The sequence below is a fragment of the Schistocerca gregaria genome, chromosome 3, assembly GCF_023897955.1.
Source record: "Schistocerca gregaria isolate iqSchGreg1 chromosome 3, iqSchGreg1.2, whole genome shotgun sequence".
NCBI lineage: Eukaryota > Metazoa > Arthropoda > Insecta > Orthoptera > Acrididae > Schistocerca > Schistocerca gregaria.
Window position 1 is genome coordinate 337,584,974 of NC_064922.1, and position 14,427 is coordinate 337,599,400.

The following is a 14,427-nucleotide window of genomic DNA, read 5'->3' on the forward strand; positions in this document are numbered from 1 at the left end:
GTTTTGCAGCGGGGTCGGATACAGGGGTAGGAACCGCTGGGTAGAGAAGGTAGTCTGGGAATATTGTAGGGTTTAACAAGGATGTTACGGAGGTTAGGGGGACGACGAAAGGCAACTCTGAGTGGTGTGGGGAGAATTTTGTCAAGGGATGATCTCATTTCAGGGGCTGACTTGAGAAAGTCATATCCCTGGCGGAGTAATTTATTGATGCATTCGAGGCCAGGATAATATTGGGTGACAAGGGGGATGCTTCTGTGTGGTCTGAGGGTAGGAACATTGTTGTTGGACGGGGAGGAATGTATTGCTCGGGAGATCTGTTTGTGGACAAGGTCTGTAGGATAGTTGCGGGAGAGGAAAGCACTGGTTAGGTTATTGGTGTAATTGTTGAGGGATTCGTCACTGGAACAGTTATGTTTGCCACGAACACATAGGCTGTAGGGAAGGGAGCGTATGATGTGGAATGGATGGCAGTTATCAAAGTGAAGGTACTGTTGTTTGTTTGTGGGTTTGATATGGACAGAGGTGTGGATGTGAGCTTCAACAAGAAGAAGGTCAACATCCAGGAAGGTGGCTTGGGTTTTGGAGAAGGACCAGGTGAAATTCAGATTCGAAAAGAAGTTGAGGTTATGGAGGAAATTAAGGAGTGTTTCTTCACCATGAGTCGAGACCACAAAGATGTCATCTATAAACCTATACCAGGCCAGGGGAAGCAGCTGTTGGGTCTTCAGGAAAGCCTCCTCCATGCGGCCCATGAAGAGGTTGGCATAGGACGGAGCCATCCTGGTTCCCATGTCAGTTCCCCTGATTTGTTTGTAGGTCTGGCCTTCAAAAGTGAAGTAATCATGGGTGAGGATGAAGTTGGTAAGTGTGATAAGGAATGAGGTTTTTGGAAGATCTTCGGGTGGGCATTGGGAAAGGTAGTGCTCAAGGGCAGAGAGACCATGGGTGTGTGGGATGTTTGTGTAAAGGGATGTAGCATCTATGGTGACAAGAAAGGTTTCATGTGGGAGAGGAGTGGGAATGGATTTGAGGCGTTCTAGGAAGTGGTTTGTGTCCTTGATGTAGGATGGGAGTCTGCGGGTGATAGGTTGGAGGTGTTGGTCTACCAGAGCTGAGATACGTTCTTTTGGGGCTTTGAAGCCTGCTACAATGGGACGGCCAGGATGGTTCTCTTTGTGGATTTTGGGTAATAGGTAGAAGATAGGGGTATGTGGCTCATGTGGAGTGAGTAAGTCTATCGAAGCTGTTGTGAGGCCTTGTGAGGGACCTTGGATTTTTAGTATTTTCTGCAGCTCAGTCTGGATGGAGGGAATGGGATCCTGGGTAACAGCTTTGTAGGTTGAGGTGTCGGAGAGTTGACGCAGTCCTTCTGTCACATACTCCACATGCTCAAGTACCACGGTTGTGGAGCCTTTATCTGCCAGGAGGATTACAATAGAGCAGTCTGTTTTCAGCTCCTTAATGGCAAGGGATTCAGCTGGGGTGATGTTGGGGGTTGTCGGGATGTTCTTCAAGAAGGACTGGGAGGCAACGTTGGATGTGAGGAATTCCTGAAATGTCTGCAAGGGATGGTTTTGGGGGAGGGGAGGAGGATCCCTTTGAGAAGGCGGTCGGAACTGTTCTAGACAAGGTTCAACACTGGGTCTAGTATTTGGGGGCTGTGTTTGGGTAGTGAAGTGATATTTCCAGTTGAGGTTCCGGGTGAATGAGAGGAGATCTTTAACCAGGGCAGTGTGGTTGAATTTAGGTGTGGGGCTAAAGGTTAAGCCTCTTGATAGAACAGATGTCTCTGGAGGAGAGAAGGATCTGGATGAGAGGTTTAGAACTGAATTGGGGTTGGTGATATGTGGCATTTGACTGTGGTTATGGTTGAGATTTGGTCTGTGTGGGGTATGTGCTGGGATGGGGAGATTGAGTAGGGTGGCTAGGCTAGGTTTGTTGGCTATGAGGGGGGTTTGTTGACGGTTCTGTTGTGGTTGGTGTTCGTGAGGGATAGGGAGAGGGACCCCACTTCTTAGGTGTTGCACTAGCACTGTGGATAGTTTTTTCAGGTGGTGTGTGGCATGGGACTCAAGTTTGCAGCTTAACCTTTAGCCCCACACCTAAATTCAACCACACTACCCTGGTTAAAGATCTCCTCTCATTCACCCAGAACCTCAACTGGAAATATCACTTCACTACCCAAACACAGCCCCCAAATACTAGACCCAGGGTTGAACCTTGTCTAGAACAGTTCCGACCGCCTTCTCAAAGGGATCCTCCTCCCCTCCCCCAAAACCATCCCTTGCAGACATTTCAGGAATTCCTCACATCCAATGTTGCCTCCCAGTCCTACTTGAAGAACATCCCGACAACCCCCAACATCACCCCAGCTGAATCCCGGCCATTAAGGAGCTGAAAGCAGACTGCTCTATTGTAATCCTCCCGGCGGATAAAGGCTCCACAACTGTGGTACTTGACTGTGTGGAGTATGTGGCAGAAGGACTGCGTCAACTCTCCGACACCTCAACCTACAAAGCTGTTACCCAGGATCCCATTCCCTCCATCCAGACTGAGCTGCAGAAAATACTAAAAATCCAAGGTCCCTCACAAGGCCTCACAACAGCTTCGATAGACTTACTCACTCCACATGAGCCACATACCCCTATCTTCTACCTATTACCCAAAATCCACAAAGAGAACCATGCTGGCCGTCCCATTGTAGCAGGCTTCAAAGCCCCAAAAGAACGTATCTCAGCTTTGGTAGACCAACACCTCCAACCTATCACCCGCAGACTCCCATCCTACATCAAGGACACAAACCACTTCCTAGAACGCCTCAAATCCATTCCTACTCCTCTCCCATCTGAAACTTTTCTTGTCACCATAGATGCTACATCCATTTACACAAACATCCCACACACCCATGGTCTCTCTGCCCTTGAGCACTACCTTTCCCAATGCCCACCCGTAGATCTTCCAAAAACCTCATTCCTTATCACACTTACCAACTACATCCTCACCCATAATTACTTCACTTTTGAAGGCAAGACCTACAAACAAATCAGGGGAACTGACATGGGAACCAGGATGGCTCCGTCCTATGCCAACCTCTTCATGGGCCGCATGGAGGAGGCTTTCCTGAAGACCCAACAGCTGCTTCCCCTGGCCTGGTATAGGTTTATAGATGACATCTTTGTGGTCTCGACTCATGATGAAGAAACACTCCTTAATTTCCTCCATAACCTCAACTCCTTTTCGAATCTGAATTTCACCTGGTCCTTCTCCAAAACCCAAGCCACCTTCCTGGATGTTGACCTTTTTCTTGTTGAAGCTCACATCCACACCTCTGTCCATATCAAACCCACAAACAAACAACAGTACCTTCACTTTGATAGCTGCCATCCATTCCACATCAAATGCTCCCTTCCCTACAGCCTATGTATTCGTGGCAAACGTATGTGCTCCAGTGACGAATCCCTCAACAATTACACCAATAACCTAACCAATGCTTTCCTCTCCCTCAACTATCCTACAGACCTTGTCCACAAACAGATCTCCCGAGCAATACATTCCTCCCCGTCCAACAACAATGTTCCTACCCTCAGACCACACAGAAGAATTCTCCTTGTCACCCAATATTATCCTGGCCTTGAATACATCAATAAATTACTCCGCCAGGGATATGACTTTCTCAAGTCAACCCCTGAAATGAGATCATCCCTTGACAAAATTCTCCCCACACCACTCAGAGTTGCCTTTCGTCGTCCCCCTAACCTCCGTAACATCCTTGTTAAACCCTACAATATTCCCAGACTACCTTCTCTACCCAGCGGTTCCTACCCCTGTATCCGACCCCGCTGCAAAACCTGCCCCATGCATCCCCCCACAACCACCTACTCCAGCCCCGCTACTGGTAAAACACACACAATTCAAGGCAGGGCCACGTGTGAAACCACACATGTCATTTGTCAGCTGACATGCCTGCACTACACAGCCTTTTTCATTGGTATGACAACAACTAAACTGGCTGAGCGCATGAACGGACACAGACGAACTGCCCGCCTAGGAGATGTCCAATACCCAGTAGCGGAGCATGCCCTCCAGCATAATTCTAGGGACCTAGGAACCTGCTACACCGTATGTGGCATTTGGCTTCTCCCACCCAACACCAGTCCCTCTGAACTGTGGAGATGGGAACTTGCACTCCAACACATCCTTTCATCCCACCATCCCCCTGGACTGAACCTACGTTAAACAACCTCACTCCCATTTACTCTTCAGTCTTCTCCTCTTTCCCTTTCCTCTTTAGCCATTCATGCATCTTTTCATCCTACATCTTTATACTATATACCTCTTTATTTCTGTATGCATCCTCTTTGGTTTGAAGCTGGCACAGTACCTACAGTAGAATATCTTTGGCTTCCCTCTGACAACCATGCCTCCATCCTTGCTACTCTCCCTGTTTTCCTTTCCCTGTTGCTTCATAACCTGGGTTGTGATTAACTAAATCCACTTTCCCTTCTTCCCTTTCTTTCCCCTATCTCCTCCCTGATGAAGGAGCATTTATTCCGAAAGCTAGGAACTTAAATTTTCGGTTGTTTTTTGTGTATCTATCGGCTGTACTGAGCTGAGGTAAGTACTGGCCAGCCCCTCTATCTCTTTGTTATCTCTTTGTTAGTATTTAATGACTTTGTTTTCCATGTCATTGTCACATCCGTGTCAGTCAAAGATGCACCGACCATAGTACACAAGCACACCAACCCTATTTTGGTGTCAACAATGCAAGCATTTGAAATAACTCAGGCCACTACTCAGCTGCTATATGTCCCTATGAAAATAAAATGAGCATCAGCCCTTCATCAACTCTACTTAGTTCTTTCAATAATGCTGACCACTTACACTTTGTCACTTGTAGTTGCTGGTTATCAAGTCACAGTAGCTTCTCAATCAATGAAAATATGTTAATGACATTATCATCACTAAACAAATGGCTTTTGTGGGCTAAATTTCTTAAACAATTAATACGGAATTGTTAACAAAGTACTTACAGATCTGTACATGCATTAAAAATTGCACCAACTTTCTCCATGTCACCTATCTGCAATGCCAAGCAGAGTGCATGGCCATGTTCTTGAAACTTCATATATGTGTTCATTACAGTATTTAGTATTGCAGAACGTTCAGCTTCATCAACATATAAAGCACAACTGAAAACATTTAAAACAGATTTCAAATTTCTACCCATAATTGAAGAATTCACACAAATCACTTATTATGGCAAGAAAACGTAACTAAAATATACACAAAGAACAACAGATTTAAACAATCATGGTGAAGTGTTGCAGTTTCTGCACACTAGTGTAATGTTGTGATATTCCCTATGTAAAATCAATTTTTGTCAACTTAAAGTCTTAGATGTTTTGGCAGTCATATTTCTTATGAATGATTTGCATTCCATTTGCTATTTGCTTCTGTTGCATCCTCACCTCCATTAACTATATAAATATATACTCAAGTAATAGCCCCTAATACTCAATGGATGAATTGGGTAACACAATATCGCAAAGAACATCTAACTAAACAAGTTATTTTATTCACTGAAAACCAGCACTTCTAATTTCAACTCTGAACAATCCAATGAACATTATCAAATCAAAACTTTCAAAGACAAAACATTAACAAACACAGTTTGTATATTGTAAAGCTATGGTAGTTCCAGCAGAACTATAGATGTTTCTAAAGAAGTTAGACAATGATCAAACAATGGAAACTCCAGGTAGGAATATCAACAATGTAGGAAAAGGCAGAATGCTAGATTGCTACTTACAATAAAGAAGATATGTCATGCTTCAAACAGGCATGATTAAAAGAAACTCTTTTAATTATACCTATCTGCAACTTGACGTGTCTTCTTACATGAGTGTGAACCATCAGCCTTTGGCAAAGTTAATAACAAATTTTGAGCAAAAGAAGTGGAAATCTTAAGGAATGTGAAAATATATTCTCTCTTAAACCACATCCCAAATAATGAGACAAGAAAAGAATGAGAAGTAATTGCTATAGTATATATGGGCAAATAATTCACATTGGCTATTGATGGGACAGTAAATAGCCACACAACTTATTGTACAATATAGTTTTCAAACTTACAGCTATGGCATACAAACAACAGCTATGAATTACACAATAGCTATGAGTCCCACTTTTTTTAATGGGTTCAGAATTGTTCAATGAATGAAGGAAGGAAAAGAGATTTTGGTAATTGGGAGAAAAAGACACATGGCCCCTAGAAGGTTCAGTTTTATGTGCACTCTACTACATTATGTATTTAAAAGAAATTCCACTGAGCAGACATCAAACATCACAAGAAATTCTCAATAATGCATTTTAAGCAAGAATGCAACTTTTTCTCTTCATGTAATTACTAGTCTCAGAAACAAAAAATCAACATATTTACATATTTGGTATATTACTTCTCATTAATGCTTTATGGCCCAATATTTTGGGTTGTTTCATAACTTATATCGAAATTAGTTACCACACGAGCATTATCTGTGAGTATAATTTGTGTTGTTCATAATTTTTATCATTTCTTCACACCTCTTCAAGGGATCAGCATTCTAACTGTACCCTCACAATATCTACAATTGCTAATGAAATTTATGAGAAGCCATTCTCATCACAACCTTGGGAGAGAACCTAATGCTCACAGCTTCAACATAAGAAAAGGCTCCCCACAATGTTTAGTTAAGCCATCATAAGAAGTACTTTATGCAAGCTTCGTTTTAGATTCCCCAGGTGATATTTTTGTCAAATACAAGATTCAAAAATCTCATTTTCAGAACAGTGTTCTTCATATCACTGTTAGTGGATTGGATGTGTGCCATAAATGGAGAAAATTGACATATACTGAAACGAAGTTATCTGCCAGTTCCAAAACAGATTTTTTGGGCCATCACATCCAGTCCTAGTACTGCTGATCCCTCCAAAAAATGACTTAGGAGTACACCACTTGTCACTCCGTGTTATTCTGGTCGTGAATGTATTAATCAGCCACTTTGACAAGGCTATGACTTCCTAAAATCATGCACTGAAATGAAGTCCATTCTGTTTGACATTTTGTCCACCACACCTAGAATAGGTCTCCGCCGTACTTCCAGTCTCTCCAATATCCTTGTCTGAATGTATGCTCCTTCTGTTCCCATCTCCCTAATCGATGGCTCCTATACTTGTGACCTTCCCCACTGTATGACTTGACCTATGCATCCCCTACCACCATGTACACAAATCTGTAATATACTAGCACAGGGAGAGCCACATGTGAACGACACATCATATAACAGCTGTTATGTAAACACTGATTGGACTTTTACATCAGTATGACTACCACCAAGCTGTCAGTTGAGATGAATGGACACAGGCATGGTAAAACACAATATCCTGTTGCACAACATTTTCTAAAACATGTCACTCATGACCTTTGTATCTGTTTCACCGAGCATACAATCTTGGCTTATCCCACAGATACCATTTTCTGAGAACTTGCTCGCGGGTGGGAACTGGTGCTACAAGACATCTCTGTTTCTGCCACCCACCTGGCCTTAATTTACATTAATTTCTTCAGTCTCAAGATTTCTTCACAGTATCCATTCCTATCTTCACTCCCTTTTCATTTTCTATATCTTTCATATTCTGACCTGTTTATTCCCCCCCCCCCCCCCCCCCCCCAATTACATGCAATGCACTTAGCTTTGCACTCTTATTAACCAGTGCACTATCTTATGGCAGTAATCTATGTCTTGTGTATGTTCCACCTTTAAACTCTCAGGTTTTCAAATCTCATTCAGTGTAGACCCCACCAACCTGTCTTTCCTTCTTATCCCTCCTGGTAAGACTTCCCTCAGTTCTGGGCGACTTTTCCGAACTCTACTCCTTTTTCCCAAGCGGTGCCAGTCATTTACCTACACCCTTCTTCCTTCCTCTTCAACACTCCTACAGAAGGAGGAGCCACTGGCTCTGAAAGCTTGCAAACTTATGTGTCCTTCTGCTGCCACTGCTTGGTGAGTAAATTTTTTCTATACAATTTCAGTACATTTTCAAAAATTGATTGTTTCTGTTAATAAATTGATTAGTTCAAGAACTTACACCATAATTTCTTCTAGCTCTTCTTCATAACACACACGCGTTTTGCCCTCAGTACCCAAAATGTTGACACATTCTGTGCACTTGGGCAACAGTTTACCCCAATTTCAATATGCAGTTATAACAACAGCATACAGGCAATCAAATAAATTTTCATAAATGGCCTGACGATTTTGCAGTGGATATTAGCAGCTTGGTGGGTCATGGTTATACTGTGATCAAGCCAATCTTAAGACTTTTGCATTGTTGAAAATCAGCCAGTTAGACTTGATACGCACATTTTCTGGTACTGCTTACACTGACTGATTCAAATAGCTGACCAGTGTCTGAGATGGCTATATGGTGAAGAACATTGGTAAAACAACATAGTTAGTAGGCAAGAAAGTTTAGTTTTAATTAATTTATTCACTGAAGAAAGAACAATACATTAGACATAATTTACAATGACAACATACATACTACTTTACAACAAAACACACACACACACACACACACACACACACACACACACTATACACTGAACAATTTGAAGGCTCTCCGTTACCATAGGTATACACTGAACAATTTGAAGGCTCTCCATTACCATAGGTGAATGTATTGTACACTAATCTTAATGAGCAAAATATAGAACTGCTGTTCTTTCACTCTGCCTCAATTCAACATAACATCAGTCAACAATTTTACTCATTCTCATTCCTTGTGCCAATTTTTCAAATCTTTGTTTGCACAATGATTTTGAAAAAAGTAAGCTAACTGATTTTCTGTAGAAATGTACTACACATCTATTTTCCTTTTCAGTCATGAACCTCTAAAAACACATGTTTAATACCTATGTGTTTTACCTTTTATAGTCTCACTTACAAAGACAAGAAAGTCAAGACACTCTCTCCATAAATCGTAAGTTTTTCGTTTTGAAAATTTTTTAGGTAATGGAATACCTAGAACCACAAATATTCTAGAATCTAAGTTGCAAGTGATAGAAATTCAACATCTGTAGAAGACACCATTTAGTATTTTGGTTTCATTTCCCCAACTTACAGTGATATAAAACAGCTTGATGGCATGATGTGATGTTGATTATCTGTCTGACCTATTGACTCAATCAGCATCAACATAAGCTACTACAGTTTCATTGTTTTCCTCATTTTTATAACACATCCTACAACCTAGTGTGCCTTTTATGAAATGCAATATTTTACTTCAGTGTGATTTCTTTCAATCACTTTGATAACAACTAGAATAAGTAACAGTATAGTGAGAATCAGGTTGTTGTTTGAGTTACATAAAGCAAACATCCTAATAACTCCCTGTAAGATACTTTCTTACTTTAAATTCCAAGATCTTGCGGGCTGCTTTAGATCATAAATTACTTTGTTTAGCTTACCTACAGTACCTCATTTTACTTAAATCCTACTGGTATCTTTACACAAATTTCTTCATCTTAATTTTTGTGAGACAAGTATCTTTTACATCCATTTGATTTGCAATCAATTTTTCATGATTCATAACAGCAAGTAATGTTATTACAGTTGTCAACCTTGCTATAGGAGCATATATGTTTCATCATAGTCAAAAACTTTTCTTTGAGTACAACCACTGCTAACATCATCAAATTTAACTTTACAAATCCACTTTGTATTGATAGCCTTTCTGTTATTAAGTAATTCAGGTAATGTCCTATTTCCATTTGTTACTCACATCTCTTCTGCTACAATGTGAAACCATTCTCTTTTATTCAATCTGCTGTAGATCTCATTGAAAGTCTCCGGACCTTCATTTCTGCTAATACAGCATAATCTTCCATACACAATGAATATTTTCTTTCACTTACACTTTGTGAATTTTAGAATATTTCATGTCTTCAGCTGCATTATCATTTGAGAGTAATTTTCTTAGTCATTGGCATTTTCTTCACCAATGATAACATTATTTGTGTCTTTTTTGCAAGAGAACCAATTGTCATTGCTAAAATAAAAACAATTTTTATCAATCTTGACATCTCTTCCAAGAGGGATGCAATCTCTTCCAGACAACTTAGCTGACATCCATTAACACAATATGAACACTAAGTACTTCTTTCTTTTGCAATCAAAATTTTCAGTGATTACTTCACCATGAAGTTATGAATGTGTCAAGAAAGTTTCTGCAACTTTGGGAATTCACAATATGAAAAAATAGCAGGAACTGTTATTTTCAATGTATATATTGGTTTTCTATTTATCAAGTGAACACAATGCATACAGTGCCTGTCCAAAAACATTTTTAAAGTCCACTGTCAATAACATGCAGTGAGCCTTGTTTGTTACGTTCCTATTCATGTACTCACTCCATTTTGTTGAGATTATCTCACTGCCAATTGATTTGGGCTTCCCTTATCTCTAAAACAGTTTTTAATTGACAAATATTCGTGTCCATTATCATAGCAGAACTTATTAATCCTCAAACTAAAATGAGCAGTAGCTGCAATTCCATTCTTTTTAATACATTCCTGTACTTTGAATTTATTTTCCATCATTAATACAGCTGTGAAATAGGCACAGTCATACATAAATGTAATGTTGTATCTCTTTTTTTTTGTAAGACATGGGAGTAATAGAACCCATGACTTCACTGAATACTACCTCCAGTTGACATATTGCTCATTCTCTTGTGACATGTGGAAGTCTTGTTTGCTTCCTTTAAATGCAGATGAAGCACAATTCTGGTGTCTTCATACGTTAAACGTTAATTCCTTCCACATATTTAGGGGGCACATTTAGGTCAGTAGTTAAAATGTTCTAGGCTCTGATAACAGATTTTCAGTGTTTCAGTTAGACATGCCATGCAGGAGTTTTTGGTAAATTTCAGAGAATACAGTTTTGCTTTCTCTTCTTTGCAATGGCAACAAAATCCTTTTCCATTTTCAAACAAAACCTTGAAACCACCTGTCTGCAGTCTGTGTCCTGACAGTGTGTTGTAAGATAGTCCAGGAACAAACAAAATATTTTTAATTTAAAAATTGGCACTGCCTTTCCACTGAAATACACTCCTGGAAATTGAAATAAGAACACTGTGAATTCATTGTCCCAGGAAGGGGAAACTTTATTGACACATTCCTGGGGTCAGATACATCACATGATCACACTGACAGAACCACAGGCACATAGACACAGGCAACAGAGCATGCACTATGTCAGCACTAGTACAGTGTATATCCACCTTTCGCAGCAATGCAGGCTGCTATTCTCCCATGGAGACGATCGTAGAGATGCTAGATGTAGTCCTGTGGAACGGCTTGCCATGCCATTTCCACCTGGCGCCTCAGTTGGACCAGCGTTCGTGCTGGACGTGCAGACCGCGTGAGACGACGCTTCATCCAGTCCCAAACATGCTCAATGGGGGACAGGTCCGGAGATCTTACTGGCCAGGGTAGTTGACTTACACCTTCTAGAGCACGTTGGGTGGCACGGGATACATGCGGACGTGCATTGTCCTGTTGGAACATCAAGTTCCCTTGCCGGTCTAGGAATGGTAGAATGATGGGTTCGATGACGGTTTGGATGTACCGTGCACTATTCAGTGTCCCCTCGACGATCACCAGAGGTGTACGGCCAGTGTAGGAGATCGCTCCCCACACCATGATGCCAGGTGTTGGCCCTGTGTGCCTCGGTCGTATGCAGTCCTGATTGTGGCGCTCACCTGCACGGCGCCAAACACGCATACGACCATCATTGGCACCAAGGCAGAAGCGACTCTCATCGCTGAAGACGACACGTCTCCATTCGTCCCTCCATTCACGCCTGTTGCGACACCACTGGAGGCGGGCTGCACGATGTTGGGGAGTGAGTGGAAGACGGCCTAATGGTGTGCGGGACCGTAGCCCAGCTTCATGGAGACGGTTGCGAATGGTCGTCGCCGATACCCCAGGAGCAACAGCGTCCCTAATTTGCTGGGAAGTGGCGGTGCGGTCCCCTACGGCACTGCGTAGGATCCTACGGTCTTGGCGTGCATCCGTGCGTCGCTGCGGTCCGGTCCCAGGTCGACGGGCATGTGCAACTTCCGCCGACCACTGGCGACAACATCGATGTACTGTGGAGACCTCACGCCCTACGTGTTGAGCAATTCGGCGGTACATCCACCCGGCCTCCCGCATGCCCACTATACGCCCTCGCTCAAATTACGTCAACTGCACATACGGTTCACGTCCACGTTGTCGCAGCATGCTACCAGTGTTAAAGACTGCGATGGAGCTCCGTATGCCACGGCAAACTGGCTGACACTGACGGCGGCGGTGCACAAATGCTGCGGAGATAGCGCCATTCGACGGCCAACACCGTGGTTCCTGGTGTGTCCGCTGTGCCGTGCGTGTGATCATTGCTTGTACAGCCCTCTCGCAGTGCCCGGAGCAAGTATGGTGGGTCTGACACACCGATGTCAATGTGTTCTTTTTTCCATTTCCAGGAGTGTAGCTGACAACATTTCAGTTTTAAAAATAAAAGTTGTACAAATGGCTATCAGAATTCTATTTTCATTTTTAAAGAGTTTTGAAAGTGTAATCCTGAATTAGGTTTTTGAAATTCACTGTCTTCCCTACCATATTAGTATGTACATGTGATAAAGACTATGTCATTGCAAATGTTCAGTTCTCAGTAAAAATAACTAGATATAGTGGAGAGATTTGCTTTTAGTAATTTATCAGTTTTTATCATCATTTAAAATGCATCCTGGGTACAATAAGATAAAAAACATAACATTTTTTGCCAGTAAAATGTCTGTTCTGCAATAAATATGTATCAGTCTTACCTTGCAAGGTAACGACAAATGCGTGAGTGATTTGCTGCGTCAACATAGGGTTCAAGGACATCAAGGCAACCAATCTCCATTAAAAGATCACAGGCTTGTATTTCTGCATTATGTTTTGTATCAAACTCTACTATTGCTTTGACAAGTTTGAGTAACTGCTCTCTAGTACTGTCATTATTGTATAAAGGGGTCTCCAACCATTCTTCAGCTATTTCTGTCTCCAATTGCCTGCATATAACATGCAGACATGAAATTACACAAGTAAATTTCAAAAATTAATTATTATATACACAAAAATAATAACCTTTATAGAAATTGAGCACCCTACTACACAAAATAAAATGCAATACCGGTAACTGAAGAAAAGTGCCTCAGGCCTTCTGTAAGGAATAAGAAAGTATGAAAACAGAACTTACACTAAAAGTTTAACTCACTATTTTCAGAAAATAAGATTAGCTGTAGCATCTCAACCATATGCTTATGCGAGCTTTCTTCCAAATCTATTTAAATAAAGTTTAACTAAATTCCATTCTTTACTGATACGCCATTAATAATTGTAATAGTGGATGAAGTGTTGTTGTGGTCTTCATTCCTGAGACTGGTTTGATGCAGCTCTCCATGCTACTCTATCCTGTGCAAGCTGCTTCATCTCCCAGTATGTACTGCAGCCTACATTCTTCTGAATTTGCTTAGTGTATTCATCTCTTGGTCCCCCTCTACGATTTTTACCCTCCACACTGCCCTCCAATGGTAAATTGGTGATTCCTTGATGCCTCAGAACATGTCCTACCAACCGGTCCCTTCTTCTTGTCAAGTTGTGCCACAAACTCCTCTTCTCCCCAATTCTATTCAATACCTCCTCATTAGTTATGTGATCTACTCATCCAATCTTCAGCATTCTTCTGTAGCACCACATTTCAAAAGCTTCTATTCTCTTCTCGTTCAAACTATTTATCGTCCATGTTTGACTTACATGCATGGCTGCACTCCACATAAATACTTTCAGAAACAACTTACTGACACTTAAATCTATAGTATGAAGTATCCAAAAGTAACTAGCCCTCCTTTCCAAATAATGTAAACACATTTCTGACACTTGTTTTTGAAAAATTTTGTTTGATTTACCAAATGCAATTCAGATGAGTTTTATTCTTTTGTTTTCTTGTTTTCCTGTTCACCTAGTTCTGCATCTAATTGCCCTAAATCCAAAATCCAAAAAATGGTTTCTATGAATTTATTGTTAATTTCCATTATTTTCTTTTCCATGTGATGGTTATGCATTATTTTTGACACTGGGATTGAAATGGTGGCCAAGCTTTGAACTTGCTCTGTAAAGTTCTTTCCTTTATTGTTGAAGCTTATAATGACATCTGCAAAATGAAGATTGTTCAGATATATTTCATTAACACATCTTTGTTTTCCCAGTTTAAACTTTCTCTAGGACTGCTGAGAACTGGTGATATAAAATTTCTTTACCTGAGTTCCCATTCATCACCAGCACTGCATTTCTCTCTAGCCTGA

General features: G+C 41.3%; 1 protein-coding gene across 2 annotated transcripts in view; it reads right to left on the bottom strand.

Moving 5' to 3' along the window:
• LOC126354126 (26S proteasome non-ATPase regulatory subunit 2-like) overlaps positions 1–14,427 on the bottom strand; it is a 205,048-nt gene that overhangs the window by 155,370 nt on the left and 35,251 nt on the right. For both annotated transcript variants that reach the window (XM_050003522.1, XM_050003523.1), the window contains exons 5-6: positions 12,907–13,134; positions 5,031–5,189 (exon numbers count right to left, since the gene is read on the bottom strand). In XM_050003522.1, the coding sequence (XP_049859479.1) occupies positions 5,031–5,189; positions 12,907–13,134 (387 nt within the window). The remainder of the gene's footprint in view (positions 1–5,030; positions 5,190–12,906; positions 13,135–14,427) is intronic.